Source organism: Lolium rigidum, chromosome 3, assembly GCF_022539505.1.
Source record: "Lolium rigidum isolate FL_2022 chromosome 3, APGP_CSIRO_Lrig_0.1, whole genome shotgun sequence".
Taxonomy (NCBI): domain Eukaryota; kingdom Viridiplantae; phylum Streptophyta; class Magnoliopsida; order Poales; family Poaceae; genus Lolium; species Lolium rigidum.
In genome coordinates, this window is record NC_061510.1 from 344,292,964 (window position 1) to 344,312,498 (window position 19,535).

General features: G+C 41.5%; 1 protein-coding gene across 1 annotated transcript; it reads left to right on the forward strand.

The window, feature by feature from the left end:
* The first annotated feature begins 13,728 nt into the window (after positions 1-13,728).
* Positions 13,729-18,966, forward strand: LOC124700200 (probable sugar phosphate/phosphate translocator At3g17430). Its single transcript, XM_047232366.1, has 9 exons — positions 13,729-13,854; positions 14,382-14,489; positions 14,769-14,800; positions 14,885-14,935; positions 15,621-15,682; positions 15,753-16,014; positions 17,136-17,401; positions 17,529-17,623; positions 18,324-18,966. The coding sequence occupies exons 1-9, from the start codon at positions 13,768-13,770 to the stop codon at positions 18,498-18,500; spliced, it is 1,140 nt and encodes a 379-aa protein (XP_047088322.1). The 5' UTR covers positions 13,729-13,767; the 3' UTR covers positions 18,501-18,966.
* The last annotated feature ends 569 nt before the right edge of the window (positions 18,967-19,535 follow it).

Sequence of the window (19,535 nt, forward strand, 5' to 3'; positions counted from 1 at the left end):
TCGGATGGTGGTCCCGCTTGATCAAGATAAAGCCGAAGCGACCTACTACGATCCGGGGTTTTCACCGCATAATCGGAACATCCTACTCGTGATTGGGCCTCGCGCTCGCGTACGGTGATCGTAAGCCGATCCTAGACAGGGCCTAAAAACCAACACGAGGTTGATCCTCGGAACGTCCTGTCTAGGGCTAGCAAATTACACCCTACACGCCGCTGGATCCTCCAACCCTTTGTAAGGCCTAACAATGCATATATTAAACTAATCCTTGAAGAACAAGGAGCAATCATAACGGATCGGATCTACTAAACAATGATCAAGCGGGGTGCCACCCTTACACCCGTGACAGGCGTAAGGGTGGCTAGATGCCTAAGGGTTGCACGACGATAGCATATGATACGAAGAACAATGCTAACCCTAAAACACCTATGATAACTACGTTGCTCGCCATCAAAAAGGCTTCAGTACGAGCAACGCATGGGAGACGAATAAACGTGTGCTGCCTAGATCGCAAGATGCGATCTAGGCAGCATGGTGCTTACCCGGAAGAAACCCTCGAGACGGGGAAGTTGGCGATGGGCCGAGATTGGTTGTGTTGAACGTTGGTTGTTGTTTATTTCATAAACCCTAGATACATATTTATAGTCCGGGGGACTTTCTAATTCAGGCGTGCACCTAACCGTGCACGGGTAAAACTCTAACTTCTAAATTAAGACACGATCTACTATAATACAGATACACGGGCAGTTTAGCCCAACTTCTTTGTGTCAGGCCGCTTCAGAGATCCTCCACGCGTATATCCTTCAAGCCCATCTCACTTACGGCCCATCTCCTGATTTGGCCAAAATCTGGTGATAACAGCCGCGTGGCGTCATTTTATATGTCATGGTAACTATTCCGTTTGTCAAAACAGGGATACGACAATTATTTTGAAAAACCCTTCACGAAAAGGGCTATCACGTCCGGAGTTCTATGGATTTCAGGGGAAATGAGGTGGGAAACGGCCTCAGCATGGCATAGTTTCCCGAAACAAGGTCATATTTGGCACGTGTGTGGGCCCTAGGATGGGAAGCAAGACCTCGGACGCGGATTTCTAATCCGGCCCACGGGCGACCATCGTTTCATTTTTAGCGTGCCCAAACGGTTTTTATTTGTGAAGCAGCTACATGGGGCGCATTTTAGTATGACGTGAAACCTCCGTGCGATGATAGTAGACCACCTACGCACCACCTATCACATGGCATGTACACGCGTTAGCTATTTGAGAACCCATGCGGCTTCCGGCGGTGTCCCACCGAATCCGCTGGAAACTGACCGGATTTGAACTAGGCCTCAACTATCCGTCACTCCAGAAATTTCGGAAAAAGTGTTTTTAGTTCTACGACGCATCATTATATGTGCTAGTTTTTGTCCGTTTAGTTTGTTCGCGAATGGGTGCACCCGCACGCCCGGTACGGCGCTACCGCATGTTCTGGTGGCCCTGTTTTGGCCAGATGGCAATTTGAACGAAGTCAAAAAATCCCACGGAGCCGCGTGGCGTCATTTTATATGTCATGGTAACTATTCCGTTTGTCAAAACAGGGATACGACAATTATTTTGGAAAACCCTTCACGAAAAGGGCTATCACGTCCGGAGTTCTATGGATTTCAGAGGAAATGAGGTTGGAAACGGCCTCAGCATGGCATAGTTTCCCGAAACGAGGTCATATTTGGCACGTGTGTGGGCCCTAGGATGGGAATCAAGACCCCGGGTGCGGATTTCTAATCCGACCCACGGGCGACCATCGTTTCATTTTTAGTGTGCCAAAACGGTTTTTATTTGTGAAGCAGCTACATGGGACGCATTTTAGTATGACGTGAAACCTCCGTACGATGATAGTAGACCACCTACGCACCACCTATCACATGGCATGTACACGCGTTAGCTATTTGAGAACCCATGCGGCTTCCGGCGGTGTCCCGCCGAATCCGCTGGAAACTGACCGAATTTGAACTAGGGCTCAACTATCCGTCGCTCCGGAAATTCCGGAAAAAATGTTTTTAGTTCTACGACGCATCATTATATGTGCTAATTTTTGTCCGTTTAGTTTTTTCGCGAATGGGTGCACTCGCACGCCCGGTACGGCGATACCGCATGTCCTGGGGGGGCCTGTTTTGGCCAGATGGCAATTTGAACAAAGTCAAAAAATCCCACTGAGCCGCGTGGTGTCATTTTATATGTCATAGTAACTATTCCGTTTGTCAAAATTGGGATGTGGCAATTATTTTGGAAAACCCTTCACGAAAAGAGCTATCACGTCCGTGGTTCTATGGATTTCAGGGGAAATGAGGTGGGAAACGGCCTCGGCATGGCATAATTTGCCGAAACGAGGTCATATTTTGCACGTGTGTGGGCCCTAGGATGGTAGGCAATATCCCTGACGTGGATTTCTAATCCGACCCACGAGCGACTATTTTTCATTTTTGGCGTGTGTGAAAGCCATGAAACCTCGAACATTATAGCTCATTTCTAAGAAAATTTATTTAGGATTCGAAATATTCCATTTTTGATATTTTTCTATGATAGATCTTGTTTTTTCTGCAAAATTTGATATATTATACTTATTTTTCTCAATTATAATGATTTAGTTATGCTCTTTTGAAGACTGTCATGGAGAAATAGGAAAAAGCTATGCCGACGGTTAAACCGTCGGCACAGGTCTGTAGTGGAAAAAAAGGAAAAAAAATGTTGTGCCGACGGCTAGACTGGTCCTGTGCCGACGGTCAGAACTGTGCCGATGGTGACCGTCGGCACATCCAGCCTGTACCGACGGCCCTGACATTTGGCCGTCGGCACATCGCCTGGCCGTCGGCGTACGGCAATTCTCCCGTAGTGAGCCTAGAGGCTCATTCGTGTTAAGTCTGAATTCTTGAGCAGCAGTTACTTTATACTCCCTCTGGTCTTTTTTAATTGACTCGAATTTAGTATAAAGTTGTACTAAATCTGAGTCAATTAAAAGAGACCGGAGGGAGTAGTTGGTAATGGATCTTTGGTTCGCTGGAGGATGTTTCGTTAGATGACACTTCTTTAGCCTCGTAATATCCGTTGTTATATAATATTGTTCAGCAGAAAAATGTTCTGGTTGCTACTGTGATGGCACAAACACCGCTTAATATCAATTTTAGACGTACTTAATGAGTATAAGTGGAATCAATGGATTCATTTATGCCAACTCCCAATGACGATGAGGTTATCTAGCTACCCAGACAAATTTGTTTGGAAACTTACTGAATCAGGTTTGTTTTCGGTTAAATTTATACATGTACCTAGACTTGATGAATGGTCATACTAAATTTCTACGTAACTAGTGAAAATTAAAGATTCCTCCGAGGATAATTTTTTTATGTGGTTCCTTAATAATAAAGTGCTGCTCACAAAAGATAATCTAGCTAAACCTAATTGAAATGAGTGTCAAAAATGTTATTTTTGTGATGAATTAGAAACTTTGCAACACTTATTCCTCTCATGTTGCTAAAATCATTGGTGAATGATTTATTTTACTTACAACATAATTCCTTCTGGTAATATTACTAATATGTTTGGTAACTGGCTTGGCTTAACGGAGTTAACAAAACTGATAGAGCGTATTGGAGTATCAGCTTTATGTTGGTTCATTTGGACAAGTCGGAATGGTATTATTTTTAACAAATAAAAGGAAACTAATTTTTTGCAGGTTATTCGATGAATAGCACATTAGATTCAGCAATGGGCATATCTTCTGTTGAAGGATCAGCAAGAAACTATGACTACTGGGTGCAACCGGCTGCTAACGGTTACACATGACTTCTTTTTATAGGCTAATAGGTGGCGTCACATTAGAAGGGTCGAAATTGAATAGATATATGTTGCTTTTCACTTTTAGATGGTTGATAAATGTCTCAACAAAAGTATAGGTGTAATATACTTGATATTTTGAACCTTGCAATAAATAAAAAAGGTTATGTGCATCGATTGATGTTAAGGCTAGGCGCCGCCCCATTTTTAAAAAAAAGTTGCCACGAGTAAGGGTTGTCGACTAGCCGAGTTTAAGTCCACCAAACACTATATGTAACTAACGTAAATTTAATTCGGCTTCCGGGTACATATGCTCCCTCTACCACAAAAACATATTTTGAAGTGTTAAAAAAAATCTGTACAGTTTCTCCTATTCCCATAATAATGTAAGGAAGCCAGAGACATGTTTTCAAACAAGAAATAACCTGAAACTTTGAAAAGAGGAAAACATATAAAGCTATTTTCCTAGCATTCCCTTATTCGCATTAGAAATAAAAAGAAGCCCAGAAACATGTTCTTCAACAAAAGAATGACCTTACACTTGGAACATGAATAAAAAATGTACAATTCCATTTCCCCATTTGGAGTAAAAAATCTGCGAAAAATATAAAAACAAGAACAGTTTGTCATGTTTTGGATGAGGAATCGATGTGCAAAAAACATGAAACTATAATTGAGCTCACTCATGCATCTCAATGGAAAAATAAATCATCCTTTTGAATAACATGAAAAAGCAATAAAAGGATGAACTCAAACCTCCAAAATCAAAAACAGGCAGTACAAAAATAGTTGCCATGGGCAACAAAGTTGGACGCCGCCGGTGGTCGATTTTTGTTCGTGTCGTGGTACATCACAAAAAAATCGTTTTGGAGGACCTTTAGTGCCACGGATCTGGAAAAAACGTCGGAGATGGTCGCCCGGTTAGTGGGAGTGTCAAGTCTACCCAAATTGGCACCCAAGCGTTGTAGGGAGTTATGTGGGGCCACGATGGAAGTGTCTCTGGCGCATTTTTTCAGTTGTTCATGTGTTTCGGCCTGGTTGACGTTTCCCGATTAATCTGTTTAGGGTTCTGGCTGATGGGTCCTCGATGTCAGTCAGTCAGTACAGGAAACGTGAGGTATCTTAATTAGTTTTTACCCATAATATTGTGGAATACTTTTCTTTTTTCATCATTTTCATTTAATTTTATCATATTACCGTTGAGAGACGTTCCTGTCTAATGGGTCCTCAATGTCAGTCTAACGTATGCTATCTTTGATTGTTTTTACCCATGATATTAGAGCTACTTGCCTTTTTCAGTCACTTTCGATTAATTTTACCTTGTTAACGTTGAGGGATGCTACAGGCCAATGGTTCCACAGTGTCTACAAGAACGTGTACTATCTTTGGGTTTTTTTACTTGTGATATTACGGGCTATTTGCCTTTTTGATCCATTTCTGCTTAATTTACCTTTTTAACGTTAAGGGACTTTGTTGGTTGATAGTTTCCCGATGCCTACTACACTGTTGCTTCATGAAAAATACAAAAAAAAAAGGATTCGAACACAAAACCTTTCGAGCAGACTGAACCAATGAACCAAGTGCCTTGCCATTGCGGCAATAGCTTGATGTTGATACTTCTAGCTAACTAGCTTTCTCAACTCAAGATTGCTTATTCATGTGTTTGTTTGTACTCCCTCTGATACATACTAATTGTGGGAACTTTTCCTTCAATTTAGTCCAAATTTGATCTAGGAGGGAGTATACAATATATTTTGGATTCAAAATTGAAAGAATCTGAGGACAATTTCAACAACTAGAACCCCAATGTCAGGATCATTCTCACCGGGTGTAAGAACTAAGAAGTCGTATGTGATCGATGCACCGCTAGGTGATGGCGTGACCCTCCCGGTGAAAAAGCGACCTAGGACAAAGCAAATATCTATGAGTCGTGAAGTGATGACTACACAATAATTAAGTATGCCATTCTTACATCTTTCGATCCTGAAGTCCAAAAACATTTTGAACACCATGGTGCCTATGAAATGGTTGAAGAGGTAAAAGTCATGTTTCAGACTCAAGCCCGCATTGAGAGATATGAGATCTCATAGAAGTTCTTCAAAGGTAAGATGGAGGAGCACAACTCTATCAGTGAGCATGCCATTAAGATGACGGGCTACACTCAGTGTCTTGACTAGTTGGGATGCAAGATCTCCGATGATCTTAACACTGATAGGTTCAATAGCTCCCACCTAGCTACAAAGGCTTCATGCTTGATCATAACATGTAGGGGATGAGCAAGTAAATCCCTGATCCTTTCATAAATCAAGAAAGAACATCAACTGTTGATGGTCAATAAAGCCACGGGTTTCAATAAGGGAAAGAAGGGTGGGAAGCACGTTCTCGCTCTCACGAAGAAGCCCAAGTATGGACCTAAGCCTGGCAGTGTGTGCTTTCATTGCGAGGGCAATGGTCACCTGAAGCGCAATAACCCCAAGTACTTGGCAGATAAGAAAGCTGGCAATTTGATATATTTGATATACATGTTATTGATGTGTATGTTACTACTGATTAGTGCCTGCATATTTTATACTGGTTCGGTGGCTAACATTTGTAACTCAAAATAGAAATTACGGAATAAACGAAGACTAGCGAGGAACTAGGTGACGATGTGTGTTGGCAATAGCTCCAAGGTTGATGTGGTCATCGTCGGCACGCTCCCTCTATGTCTACCTTTAGGATTAGTTATAATTCTAAATAATTGTTATTTGGTGCCTAAATTAAGCATGAAACTTATATCAAGATTGTGTTTATTGTGAGATGGTTATTCTTTGGAATCGGAGAATTTTATGGTCATGCATCCATTGTGAATGATTTATTTTTATTAAATCTCAATAGTAGTGATATAGACCTTCAAGAATAAAAGATGCAAACTAAATAGTGTACTACCTCTGTCCATTTTTAGATGTCAAAACTTTGTCTAAATTGGGATGTATGTAGACACTTTTTTAGTGTATTGATACATCCGAATTTAAACGAATCTCCTGACATCTATTAATAGACGGAGGGAGTAGTAAGAATGTGATTTATAACATGAGAATGTATACCTTTCAAACAAGAGATGAGGAGGTATGTTGTACCGTAACTGGTATTTTCTTAATGATCTCATAGTTATAACTACATGCATGCACTACATGCATTCAAAAATTCGATGTGTCACATCAATTAATGAAGAAAGAGATGATAGTAGTATCATAGGTAGATACCATATCATAGTACATAGTACTAGAAATATTAACCTAAACAAAATCTTGTACACAATTTTATATTGTATTAAGATTCTACAAATCAATAAATATAACTAGTCTATGATACTGCTACATGATACTATGCATTGTGGAAATAGTAGCATACAGTAATTTCATACGCATGATACTGCGCGGCAACCAGTCAACTAAATTGATGCACACACACCATCATGGAAGATGGGAGTAGGGGTTTTCCAGCAATAGAAGTCAACTAAACGTGGAAGATGGGAGCATGACTCTATATATACTCGCCACGTTTTTATACTACTACGTAAAAAAAAATTTACCACGTCAACATTTTTGTGCTACGTGAATTTTCTTTTGCTGGTGAGTATTTTTTTCGGATCCAGCTGAATTTTTTCAGTTGCAGCTCATATATAGCTCCAGGACTGCACGAATTAGGATGTAAATCTGACTTAAAATTGAACAAGATCCAACTCAATTCTCATTGGAATCAAAACTAAGTTACACTTAAATCATGCATGCATATACAAACACGGTACCTATGATTGCGTAGAGACCATGTGTATGATGAAGCTCTAGAACATCTTTGTGTTGTACTGAATATGAATTTGCATATTCGGTATACATAGAAGTTACCTAAGTCCCGAAACGCGAGCATGTCAACGCTATACGCATACGTATGCGAGAGTAGTGACGAATTTGCAATCAAGCGTGAAGTTTAGTTTTGTTCGGCAGCAAGCTAACGTACGGCCGCACTGAACTCTGCCACGATCCTACGCTAACTGAAGACCCTCCAGGGCCATGCCACCGCCGCGCCGCCGCTCCCAAAGGCTGGGGGCGTTCTCTTCCACCGCGGGCCGTCTCACCGTCGGCACCGGCAACGGCGGGTCAAACCGGCGCACCGCCGCTGGTGCACAAGCACCCCGAGCGCTCCCCGACGAGGACGACGAGTCGCTCGGCACGTCCGTGACCTTGGAGTAGGCGCGCGCCTTCCTCCCCTTCCGCCGCCCGAACAGCCCCGCCATGAGCCCGGCCAGGCTCAGGCTGCCGCATGCGTAGTCAGGCTTAGAGGCCGATCTCCTCGCGGCCGGGCCGCGCTCGCTGGAACATCTCCGTATCCCGTTGACCTGCCCCATGCAGCCGATCCTCGGCGACTCCGGAACGCTGCCGGCGTCGTCACGGCCGCCCTCGGCCCTGCTCTTCCTGCCGTTTTGCGCCCTCTGCCACACGGACGGCGACAGGAAGAGCGGCGGTGTGTACGCGGCCGCAGCGAGCTTCCTCGTGGAGTTGTCCCTCGCCGGCGCCGGCGGAGTAGTCTTGAGCGTGACGATCCATGTTGGCTTCGGCGCCTCGATGTGGTGGTGGCGCCGGTGACGGGACGCCATGTAGTAGATAGCTAGACCGATCAGTGCTTCGCTCTCTCTCTCGGTGCGCGTGCAACTCACGTTTGATCTGTGCGAGACTGCGAAGGCTGAGAGTTGAGATTTGAGAGCTCGTTTATATATGCAACAAGCAAAAAAGAGTGGGATGCGTGTGAGACCCGGTCTCGTGAGCCGTTAATTAACGGGGTATTTATTTTGAGCAAAAAAAAATTTACCAAGTCAAGTCGTTGTAAGCTTATGTGGAACGAGTGAGCAAAATGAGCCACCGCAAAGAGAGCCACCTGGCCTGGTCGTTAACTTATGCGGAACGGTAGGGGCAGTCAGTCTTCATACAGGTACTTTGCTCGGGAATAAAAATTCCGGGGGCCACTTGAGCCACTCTTTACTGACCGCTATAATTTTTACTCCCTCCGTCCTAAAATGTAAGATGTCTAAGGACTGGTCAAAAGTCAAACTTTACTAACTTTGATCAAATATTTAGAAAAATCTATTTACATCTACAATATCAAATAGATATATTAAGAAAATATATTTTATGGTGAATCTATTCATGTTGATTCAATACTGTAAATGTTTATATTTTTGTTTATAAATTTGGTCAAACTTAAAAAACGTTGACTTTTAACTAATCCTTAGACGTCTTACATTTTGGGACGGAGGAAGTATTACTTAACGCTAATACAGATGTATCTGAATATATTTAGTTGTAGATATATCTATTTTAGCATCAATTAATATGAATCAGCATATTTTGCTTTTCCTGCCTCGCTACCTGTTTCAGAGCCATTATGATTACACCATGCATCAGATTTGTATATCTTAGTACTCATACGTCTTTAAAAAGTTGCTTAATTTTTTTCTAAATACGTCGTATCTAAATAAATTTGACTAGCTCTTTTTTTTTAAAACGGAGGGAGCGGAAAAATTTGGTTGGGACTGAGTAGAAAAAATGACTCAAACTATTTACTCCGTGCCAATCATATTTGGACTGAGGTTTAATAACATTAGTTTACTAACAACTAAGTTAATTCTCATTCAACGAAAATTAGCCACTCCAAGAAGTGATAGTGTTACTAAGGTACTTTCACTTTAAATTAAGTTGTGTACTGGCTCAGCTCTAAATATTTATCGTAGAATCAAGAAAAATATGAGCTAAAATATGTATAGATTTATTGAACATGTGATAAGTATTTCGAGCCATAGGAGGACTATGGACGTGCATCCTTAATTTGATTGATCAAGGTATGTGTAGTACTTCCTCCATCCTAAAAAAGAATCTCGGAAATTTTTCTAAATTGGAATGTATCTATAATTCTATATGCCAAATCATGTCTTCATATATCCAAAATTAATCAAATCGCAACTAGACTTTAATAAGGTTATAAAGCAGCTGTATGCATCTATTTGATGCATTTCGAAAAAAAAATCACATCTGCGCCATCTTTTTTGAGGTCGAGGAAATTATATATAAACTATACTGTATGAATTTTATATACCCCTTTCACTCATGGAGAAGCCTTAATTTGGCATGTAAAGGCAGTGTAAACTGCGCAAATAATAGGTTGTACTGTACCACGTAGCTAGCCAAAGAGGCGAGGTCGATATGGGTGCTGGTTCAAATCTCATTTTCTGATAATGGCCAATCCCATCAGCACCCAATGATACTGCTGTACCTTTTTCTTCGTCCACCAGGCACGTTTTTGGACAGTTTCGAGTGCAGTGGCTCTTCTTAAATTTTAAATTCGCAAAGCATTGACTACGGCCGGTGCTAGGAGCCAGTCAGTCCAGGTAGATTGAGATATCTGACAAGAATATAACCGAATGACACGACTTTGAGTACAGACCTGTAGAATATCAGTGTTCCTAGTGGGTACTGTACGGGGACTGACCAAATCCAGGTCGCGGGGAGGCAGTTAAGTTGACGGCAGAGCGGACTTGAAAACTCGATCGCAAACTCTGTTGATCTTTCTGCCCGATCGCCACGCCAGGGCATGGTTTCCCTTGTGATCGCGAGACTGAACTGTGTTTTTTATGAACGAACGGCATTAGTTTTTTTTGTCACTTGTGCAAGTACAAGGAAGCCGCGCACACACGTGCACACACGACTGAGTATCCACCACACCGTACGTAAGCGCGTTTTCTAAGAATATCTACACGTAGAATCAAAACCATCATAAAATAAATCTATAGATTACATTAATTTTTAGTTCGTATGTGCATGCAAGTAATTACTCTTCCGCAGTGGCCAAAAAAATTGCTACTCCCTCTGTTACAAGCTATTTGATGCAAGGTTTTTTCTAAAATAAACGAACCTACACACAAAAACGTGTATGTATCTAGATTAAATCTGACCAAAATCGCGTCAACCAATTTAGAACGGATATGGTAGATTTTCTTTCGAGGGCACGCAAAACGCGTGCCATATTTTTATAGAAGGGAAGCAAAAACAATTACAAGAGATAACCGAGACTTATAGCTAGCAATCAGTTCGACTCACACTAGCTCCACTCCACACGTAAGCCTACTCTCACACTCGGTGTTCTCTCCCTCCCACATTGATCCCTCCTATTACCAAAGATAAGGGCATTACGCTGCTTCCAGAGCATCCAAGCTGTCAAAGATCACCATGTTATCGAACTTCCTCCTATCCACCTTCCTTTTTTTTTGCGAATTCCTATCCTCCTTCCTGACCAGCTTCCTACTGCCGAGTCACCAAGACTCAAGAATGTCATTCCCATGAGATTCCGAGATTAGCAGTCGAGCATGCCAGACCACCTTTGTATTGCTGCACCTCACCAAGGTGTGATCCACGTTGTCCACCTCCTGTAGGCAAGTGAAACATACATCTGTCTGATCTTGCAGCCCGTGCCTCTGTCTCCGATGTGATGTCCACAGCTTGTACTGCACCGCCAACCACCTAAAAATTTTACACTTCAGTGGTGCAAAGGAGCTCCAGATTGGGGTCGCCATGACGAACCTCGTTCTTCCCTAACAAAATAGTTTGTATGTTGCCTTTGCGGAGTAAATGCCTAAATTCGAACCGAGCCAAGTGAATTTATCAGGAAGCTGCTCGTCTCTATCCACATTGCTCAGCGTGACCCAAAGCCTAGCACACTACGCATCCCTCAACTGTCAGACTGTCGTGGATATCATCTACCCAGGCATGCTCCGGCAAAGCCTCCGCCGCACTCCATCTATTCATGATCCTAGTGGTACCTGCATCACCACCAGGGAAAATCTCCATCACATCGAAGACATTCCTAATCTGAATTTTGGCACATCTATGAAAAACATGTCTTACCTCAGAGTCTTTCAGCATCAGTAAACCCTGCCAAGGCCATGATGGATCGGTGCGACGTAGCCACTCCCACCTTACCCTAAGCGCTAGACCCTGCAGCCTCAAATTCTTCATGCCTAGCCCGCCGAGCTCTCGTGGCATACAAATGTTCTCCAAGGCAACTAAACATTGCACGCCATTAGCCACTTTCTTCCCCGTACAGAATAAGGAAGGCAAGCACTTAACAATTTCCTCGAGGAGCTATACCGGGGCATCCGACAGTAACAGTTGGTGGATTGTTCTTGTCGTGACCACCGATTTGATGAGAACTATAAGCACCTCGCTCTGACAATCAAACCCCTCTGCCACGCCGAAGCAATGCAACATAGTGTCAAGAGCCGGTTGCCACTCTGCCTTTGTGAGAGGTCTCAAGGCTAGCTGCAGGCTTAGATATTTGATCGGAAACTCCGCAATCTCACATTGAAGGTGAAATCTTACCCTCTATTTATCCTCCCTTGTTCCCCAGATTAAATTCGCTGTTGGTTTCCTGTAATATACTTTCAGGTATGACGCGCCACCGAACAACTCCAACAATTCCTTGACCATTATCAGTTTTCTCTCCTCCACTCCGATGAACAGAACCACATCGTCCGCGTAAACTGAGACCCTCTGCAGTGGTGATATACCAGCCAAACCCTACAAGAGTCCGAGGAACCAAGCAATCACAGCATGAAGACGACACCAAGATTTGTTAACGAAGTTCGACACCTTGCCTACCCTGCGGGGCATGACTACGCGCGCTCCTGCCCATTGATACCGCTGCACCAGCTGGCTTGGTCGTCGACACAACCCGTCGGCTCCCTTTGCTCGCCTGCTGCTATCAAGTCATCATAGGTTACAATGTGTGGCACCCCTCACATTATTTAGGAGGCCTAGGTTACAAGAGTCCAAATCTAACGCTACTTGTACCTATCCACATCTAATACAACTCAGAGTCAAACATAACCCAACTTGTACAAAAATATTCGACACAAACTCAACAAGCTATACGCTTCCTCCGTCTTGTAATATAGGATGTTTTTACAAGAGTGTGGTGTTTTAGAGGCCGAGCTACATATAGCTTTTTATTTTTAAAGACACAAAATTCATATTTTAATGTTTCAAGAAAATCTGAAACAAAATCGTGGAGATAGCCAATGATGTATGCTACAATGGTGTAAAATCTCAATGCAAACTGATTTGTATTTTTAGGCTACACGAAATTGACAAAATCTGATAAAATTAGTTATCTTGAAATATGTACTATTCACTATAAAATTTGTTAGTATTCATCATTTTTGTGTAGCATAGAATATAAAGTAGTTTGTATTGAGATTTTACACCATTGTAGTATACAATATTGGCTATCTCTAAAATTTTGTTCAATTTTTTTTTTAATTTAAATATAAATTCCGACTGTTCGAAAATAAAGCACTACGTGCAGCTCGGTCTCCATTTGAAGTTTTCCGTTTTTACAACACTTGAGCTCGTGCAGATTAGCGGATGGTATGAAGACTTGACGGATCTGAAAAATGATGGTCATGTGACCGGTTTGTACAGATATCTTAATCTAAGACGCTCGGGAGCAGATCTGCACTGTTATCCGCGCGACAATCCTTCCGCACAGCGGGTCGTGTCTACGCTTTACATTCCCTTGTGTTTTCTCCAAAAACAAACGACGCTAAACCTACCCCGTAAAAGCAGCCACTGACATCTGGGGCCCGAAATCCCACTTCACTAGCGTTCACTCACCTTTTGCAGAAAAACCACCCGAGTTCTCCAAGTATCTCACCTCTACCCCTCTTGCTGATCTCCTCCCCAATCTCCGCACCACAAGGGGCCGCACAGATCGCGCGCCGCGCCGCCCTCCACCGACCTCGCCGGCGCACCGGCGCTCCGCCGCGGCCCCGGTTGCTTCCATTGCAGAGACGCCTGGACCCGCCATCGGCCAACCCACCCACCGGACGCGACGCGCATCCGGCCCGGGGGGCGGGCCGCGGTACGGCGATGATGATCAGTCGGCAGCTCCTGCTGACCTACCTTTACCTGCTAATCTACATCTGCCTCTCGTCGGGAGTCATCCTGTTCAACAAAGTGCGTCTTCTCTCCCTTGGCGCGCTGCTTTTTATTTTGTCTTGGCCACCGGGAAATCCTTTTGTGCCCGCTGAGTGGCGGAGCAGAGCAAGTGATGTCACGATGAACTAAGATCCGTCCTGTTCCAGTTCCATTTATCAAGTATTTACGCACTTCCACGCCTCTAGGTGCAGTGTGGATTAAGTTTACCAACTCTAGTACCAGTGCTTGCCGCGTTGCTACTCTTATTGTCCGTATTCGTTAGTTTGGTGCACGGTCTACTGCAATGCCACTAGTGCTCTGTAGGCTTTCTGGGTTGTTTGGTGAGCCAATGTTTTGCTACATCACACTGTCGGCAGTCTGAAGTATAATGTAGCTTTAATGTGTAATGTATCCAGTTCGAGGAATCCTGTATTTCCCATGCTAATAGTGCAGATCCATAGCTTTGCATTTTCTTTTCGTATTATGTGCTTGCTTATGCATGTAATTTTCATTACGAGAGGTGAACTTATTGTGCTCTTTATCTAATTGATTTGTTATCCTCGCAGTGGGTACTATCTCCAAAGTACTTCAAATTTCCCTTCCCCATTACCCTCACAATGATTCACATGGCATTTTCTGGAGTTGTCACGTTCTTCCTAGTCCGTGTTTTTAAGGTATGCTTCTCCATGCCACTTCCTTGTTTTTTAGCCTTCGATGCTCCCTGTTAAATACTACTATGCCGTCTCTTACTTAGCAAATAATAGTGGGTTTGCTTCAACCGAATGGCATGTAAATTGATACTAGTATCAAGCAGCAGTTGGTCTTGCAAGAACCCAAAAGAAAATCCTGGGCTACGAGCCTACGGGCTTTAGTTGAATTGTTGGTTTATCGAGTGATGTCATTTGTTTTTTCCTAGAGGAGCTAATGGAGTCGCTGCTATTTTGGTTATGCAGGTTGTTGCACCTGTCAAGATGACTTTCCAAATGTAAGAGTATTTATTTCTGTTTCTTCATTGTGTGAAGTTGCACCTGTCAAGATGACTTAATCATTCGTGTCCCCCCTGATGCAGATACGCCACAAGTGTAATTCCAATTAGTGCATTCTTTGCGTCAAGCCTCTGGTAAGCTAATTGCAGAAAATATGGAATTGTATTCCATCTCTTTTTTGTTTCGCAAAGGCTTCAAATATTGCTGCACACAAAAGCAAGCCCATGCAGGCATATATATGTATTATGCATATTTATATATGCCTAAAATAGTGTTACATCTAAAATTATTTGACTTAATATTGCACAGATCACATACTTGCAATCTTGGTTTTGTGACCACCTAATTGCTGTCTCTGAATTGATTATGTGTCAGCAAGTTGTTTGCAAACCTATCAGGCACTGTGAAGTTCTTTCTGTCAGCCTGTCTTATTGCATTGTTTGCCTGATATAATGTAACTTTGCATCACCCTGTGAAATTAGTGACAAATAGTAAACTTAGTTGACGTTGGTTGCTGTATGGACAAAACAGTGCTTACTTTATTTGCTTTAACTTAATCTAGTTATGTTTGCAAGCGGACCATTTTATACCAATTATAACTTTGTTAATGCCTGACAGTAAAATGTGAGTTGCAAAGTATGAGTTACTACTAGTATTTCATTCTGAAGCTCTGACATTATTTAATATTTATTGCACATGACTGAATGATATTTTGCTACTTTCCCGAAGAGCTATCTTAAATCAGGTGTTTGAATCATGCCTCTCCCTCTCATAATATTCATACAGTGATAATATTAATTTTTATTGTCTGTTTTACAGGTTTGGAAATACAGCGTACTTGTATATTTCAGTTGCCTTTATTCAAATGCTCAAGGCTTTGAGTAAGTTACTGCGCACCTCCTTCTATTGCCGTTATGCCGTGGCACTGATTTGAGTTAATTTGAAATGCAGTGCCCGTGGCAACATTTATAATGGCTGTTCTATGTGGTACTGACAAATTAAGACGGGACCTTTTCTTGAACATGCTGCTGGTCAGTGTTGGTGTTGTAGTTTCATCATATGGCGAGATTCATTTTAACGTAATAGGAACATTGTACCAAGTAACTGGCATTGTTGCGGAAGCCCTCCGGCTGGTCTTGACACAGGTCCTCCTCCAAAAAAAGGGTTTAACCCTGAACCCTATTACAAGCCTGTATTACATAGCGCCTTGCAGGTACCAGATACTGTATCTTAAATTGTGAATACTTTCTTGTTGATATAGTGTCTGGCAACTATCATTGAGATTACAGTTTTCACTCTCGCAGAATCCTTGTACAATAAGAGATTTATTGTTTACTTGTCCAAAAAATGAGTACTGGCATTTTCTTAAATCCTGTGAGTGATAGCAACGAGCCAATGACATAGACAGATATGTAATTTTGTTGAGTCGAAGGGGTTAATACTGTCATTTTGGTATTTACCATTAGCTTTGTGGACTACCATAGAGAACTTCTGAGTCACATAGTGTTCATTTTATTGGCACATCGAATTATCTGAATAATATCTGTAAGATATATGACAAGTATGATGCAAACAGGAACTCTCAAATAAGTTAGTTGGCGAGCTTGTTTAGTAAAAAAAAGACAAAAAAAATTCATGTTGCATTTGTTTAAGAGAAATGTCTCTTAATACTTGGTTGATAATTGGATAGATGCTGACCAAAGACTGAGGTGACAAGATATTGAGGCCATGCAGCTACCATTGTAATATAGACATCGAAAATTTTAGAATATCTTATTGTTATTGGTTTTAGCATGGTATTGATAGCCAAATACGGCATATTCTAAACTGGATCAGTAGTTTTGTACTAATTGCTGAAAATTTCCAAGGGCTTGCGCTTTTAGGCATATTATCAAACTCTGGAATCATGTAATGTTTCTAGTAGATTGTACATATGCAACACACCCATTTGGTAGGTTCATGTGAACTTTTACAAGCCTATTCAGTAATAAAGTGATATATTAACTTGCTATATTGAGTGATTCAAAATTTAAATGTTCATAATAAATGAGGCAATATGTTAGATTAGGCTTATGTTAACATGGCCTAATTAATAATTTAATGCATATGATAAACGATACTAATTTAACGTATGAACTCTCGCAGCTTGTTCCACAAGGGACTCGTTGTATTATTAGAAACCCGACCATATGCACTGCTGTTTCGTGAAAGTACAAGTCATTTAGTATGCAACTTGTTCTGCAATATAACTAAATATTGCGTGTTCTTTATGTCTCTAAATCCTTGTAATTTTGTACAATGCAGTTTCATAACTTTTTTTGCTCTTTCATGCAGTTTCATCTTCCTATTTGTTCCATGGTATTTACTGGAAAAGCCAGAAATGGATGTCTCTCCAATTCAGTTCAACTATTGGATATTTTTCTCGAATGCACTTTCTGCATTTGCATTAAACATATCCATATTTCTAGTTATTGGAAGAACAGGAGCAGTCACTATCCGAGTTGCAGGAGTTCTGAAGGACTGGATACTTATCGCCCTCTCGACCATTATCTTTCCTGAATCTACCATTACAAGCCTCAACATAATTGGATATGCCGTTGGTAATTATATATTCAGTTTCTTTAGAGAGATCCTTCACAAGTGGATACTGTAACAATAAGTTGATATGCCTGCTTAAATATGTATTTTGCGATTAAAATCATTAACTTGTAGTAATTTAATGTGTAGCACTCTCTGGTGTTGTCATGTACAATTATTTGAAGATGAAAGATGTGAGAGCAAGTCAACTTCCAGCAGATAGCACTCCTGATAGAGCTACAAAGGTCAGAGTACAGATCTTACTGCAGTTTTTGCATTGAATTTTCGTGAACTTTCTTGGTTTTCCTGTTATAAAATACGTTTATCAACACAACTAATAAGAATGTTCATCAACAGATGTCTTGATATATCACTAGTTCAGAGTGCATTGTTGTTCCAGTTTTCGTGTATCATGTTCTTCATATGTTTTTCCCTGTCCATGCTTTTGTTCTTTGTTGCGTATAACACCGCAAGTATAAAATTTACATTGTCTTGCCCTGCCCATGTGCATCGTGTTGTCACACATGACATATGGAGCTGTAGAATAGAGATCTATTTTTCACTCCTTTGTTGTCTTACCATTTTGTACATGCCTTGCTTTTTTATCTCCCTATTTATTCAGATTATTCTTGCTCTTCTATAATCTGACTGGCTTCTGCAATCATTTGAACCCCTGACAGCAATCATCTTAGTATTAGATACACGTGGTATGCATTTTCTACCACTTAGGTTCCAGTACAGTTAATAGATATTTCAGTTCCAATTTGTATATGGGTGCTCTGTAACCCATCTGGTCACAAATACCTTATTAGTCTACAGTGAGTCAGTGATTAGTTTCAGTCCGGCTCACTCAGGATTACGAGTTGTATCATATATGTGCTCTGCTATCAATGCGGTCACGAAATGGTTGCCTTTAGTTTCTGATACATCCTTTTCCTCTTTCAGGATAAGAAGATTCTGAACGTATACAAACCTGATGGTTCCATGGACAGTAATGATGAAACTGTTGTTGGGCTGGCATCAGAAGCTGCAGTAGTTGATGAGGAAGCCCCTTTGATTCCTTCGTCACGCCTCTCCTATGTTACCCGGACACAAACAGGCGGTGGTTTGAATAGCAGATGACCATGATTTTCTAAAGGTTTTGAGTTGGTTGAGGTAGCAAACTTTGTCCCAGATTGACCATCCATTATTATCCTCCTGGAGAGTTTGAAAGAGGTGCATAAGCTGATGAACTACGAAAAGGGCCTTCTTTGGAAGCTCTGTTTATTGCTTCTCTGTGCACCTTTTCTCCACAACTTCACTAAGTTGGTATCGAAAGCGTTTACCAGGAGACACATGGAGTTGAAAATGAAATAGAGAAAGTAGAAGTGATAGCATGATTACTTTTGATCTGTAATTTGGGGATCTCTGTAGTCTGTGTTAGATATACGCTATTTCTTGAGCCAGCATACGGAAATGCTCTCAGATCATTGATTATGTAAAGCATCCCTATAGATGCTAATTCGAATAGCAGTTTTGATTCGCTTCCCCCAGTCATCAATGCGAGCTGTTCCTGTATGTCTTCAGCTTCAGTGCTGTGAATTGTGGATTTCAGTTGACGATGCTACAAGTCTGCATGCTATTGAAAATATCGAAGTGTACAAGTGAGATCCTGGGATCTCACTTACATTTCTACTATTTTGAACCCTGTATGTATGCTGTCCGAGAAAATAAAGAGGGTCCATCCATGGTTGATAGCTGTTTGCTACTCCCTCAGTTCCCAAATACTTCCTCCCTGCAGTGATATAAGATGTTGTACTTTTAAAATAGACTAGACACATATTAAAAAGTGAACCTATATACTTTTTTTTTGTGAAACGAGTGAATCTACGTACTAAAAATAGACTAGATACAAACAGAAGTGATTGAACCAAAAAATTGCTAAAACATCTTACATTGTTGTACGGAGGGAGTACAAGATGTGTTGGCATTTCAGTTTGATGCTCCCTCAAAAAAAAAAAAAAAGTTTGATGCTCCCTCAGTAGTGGTACGTTCTAGGATTATCTCCTATTTTTCTAAATCCTTCCACTTAGGGCGGCGTTTACAGCCGTATCTGCCCTCTTGACTGAGTTGAGACTGGTCAATAGCAAAAAGAGGCCATATGAAATAGTGAGAGAA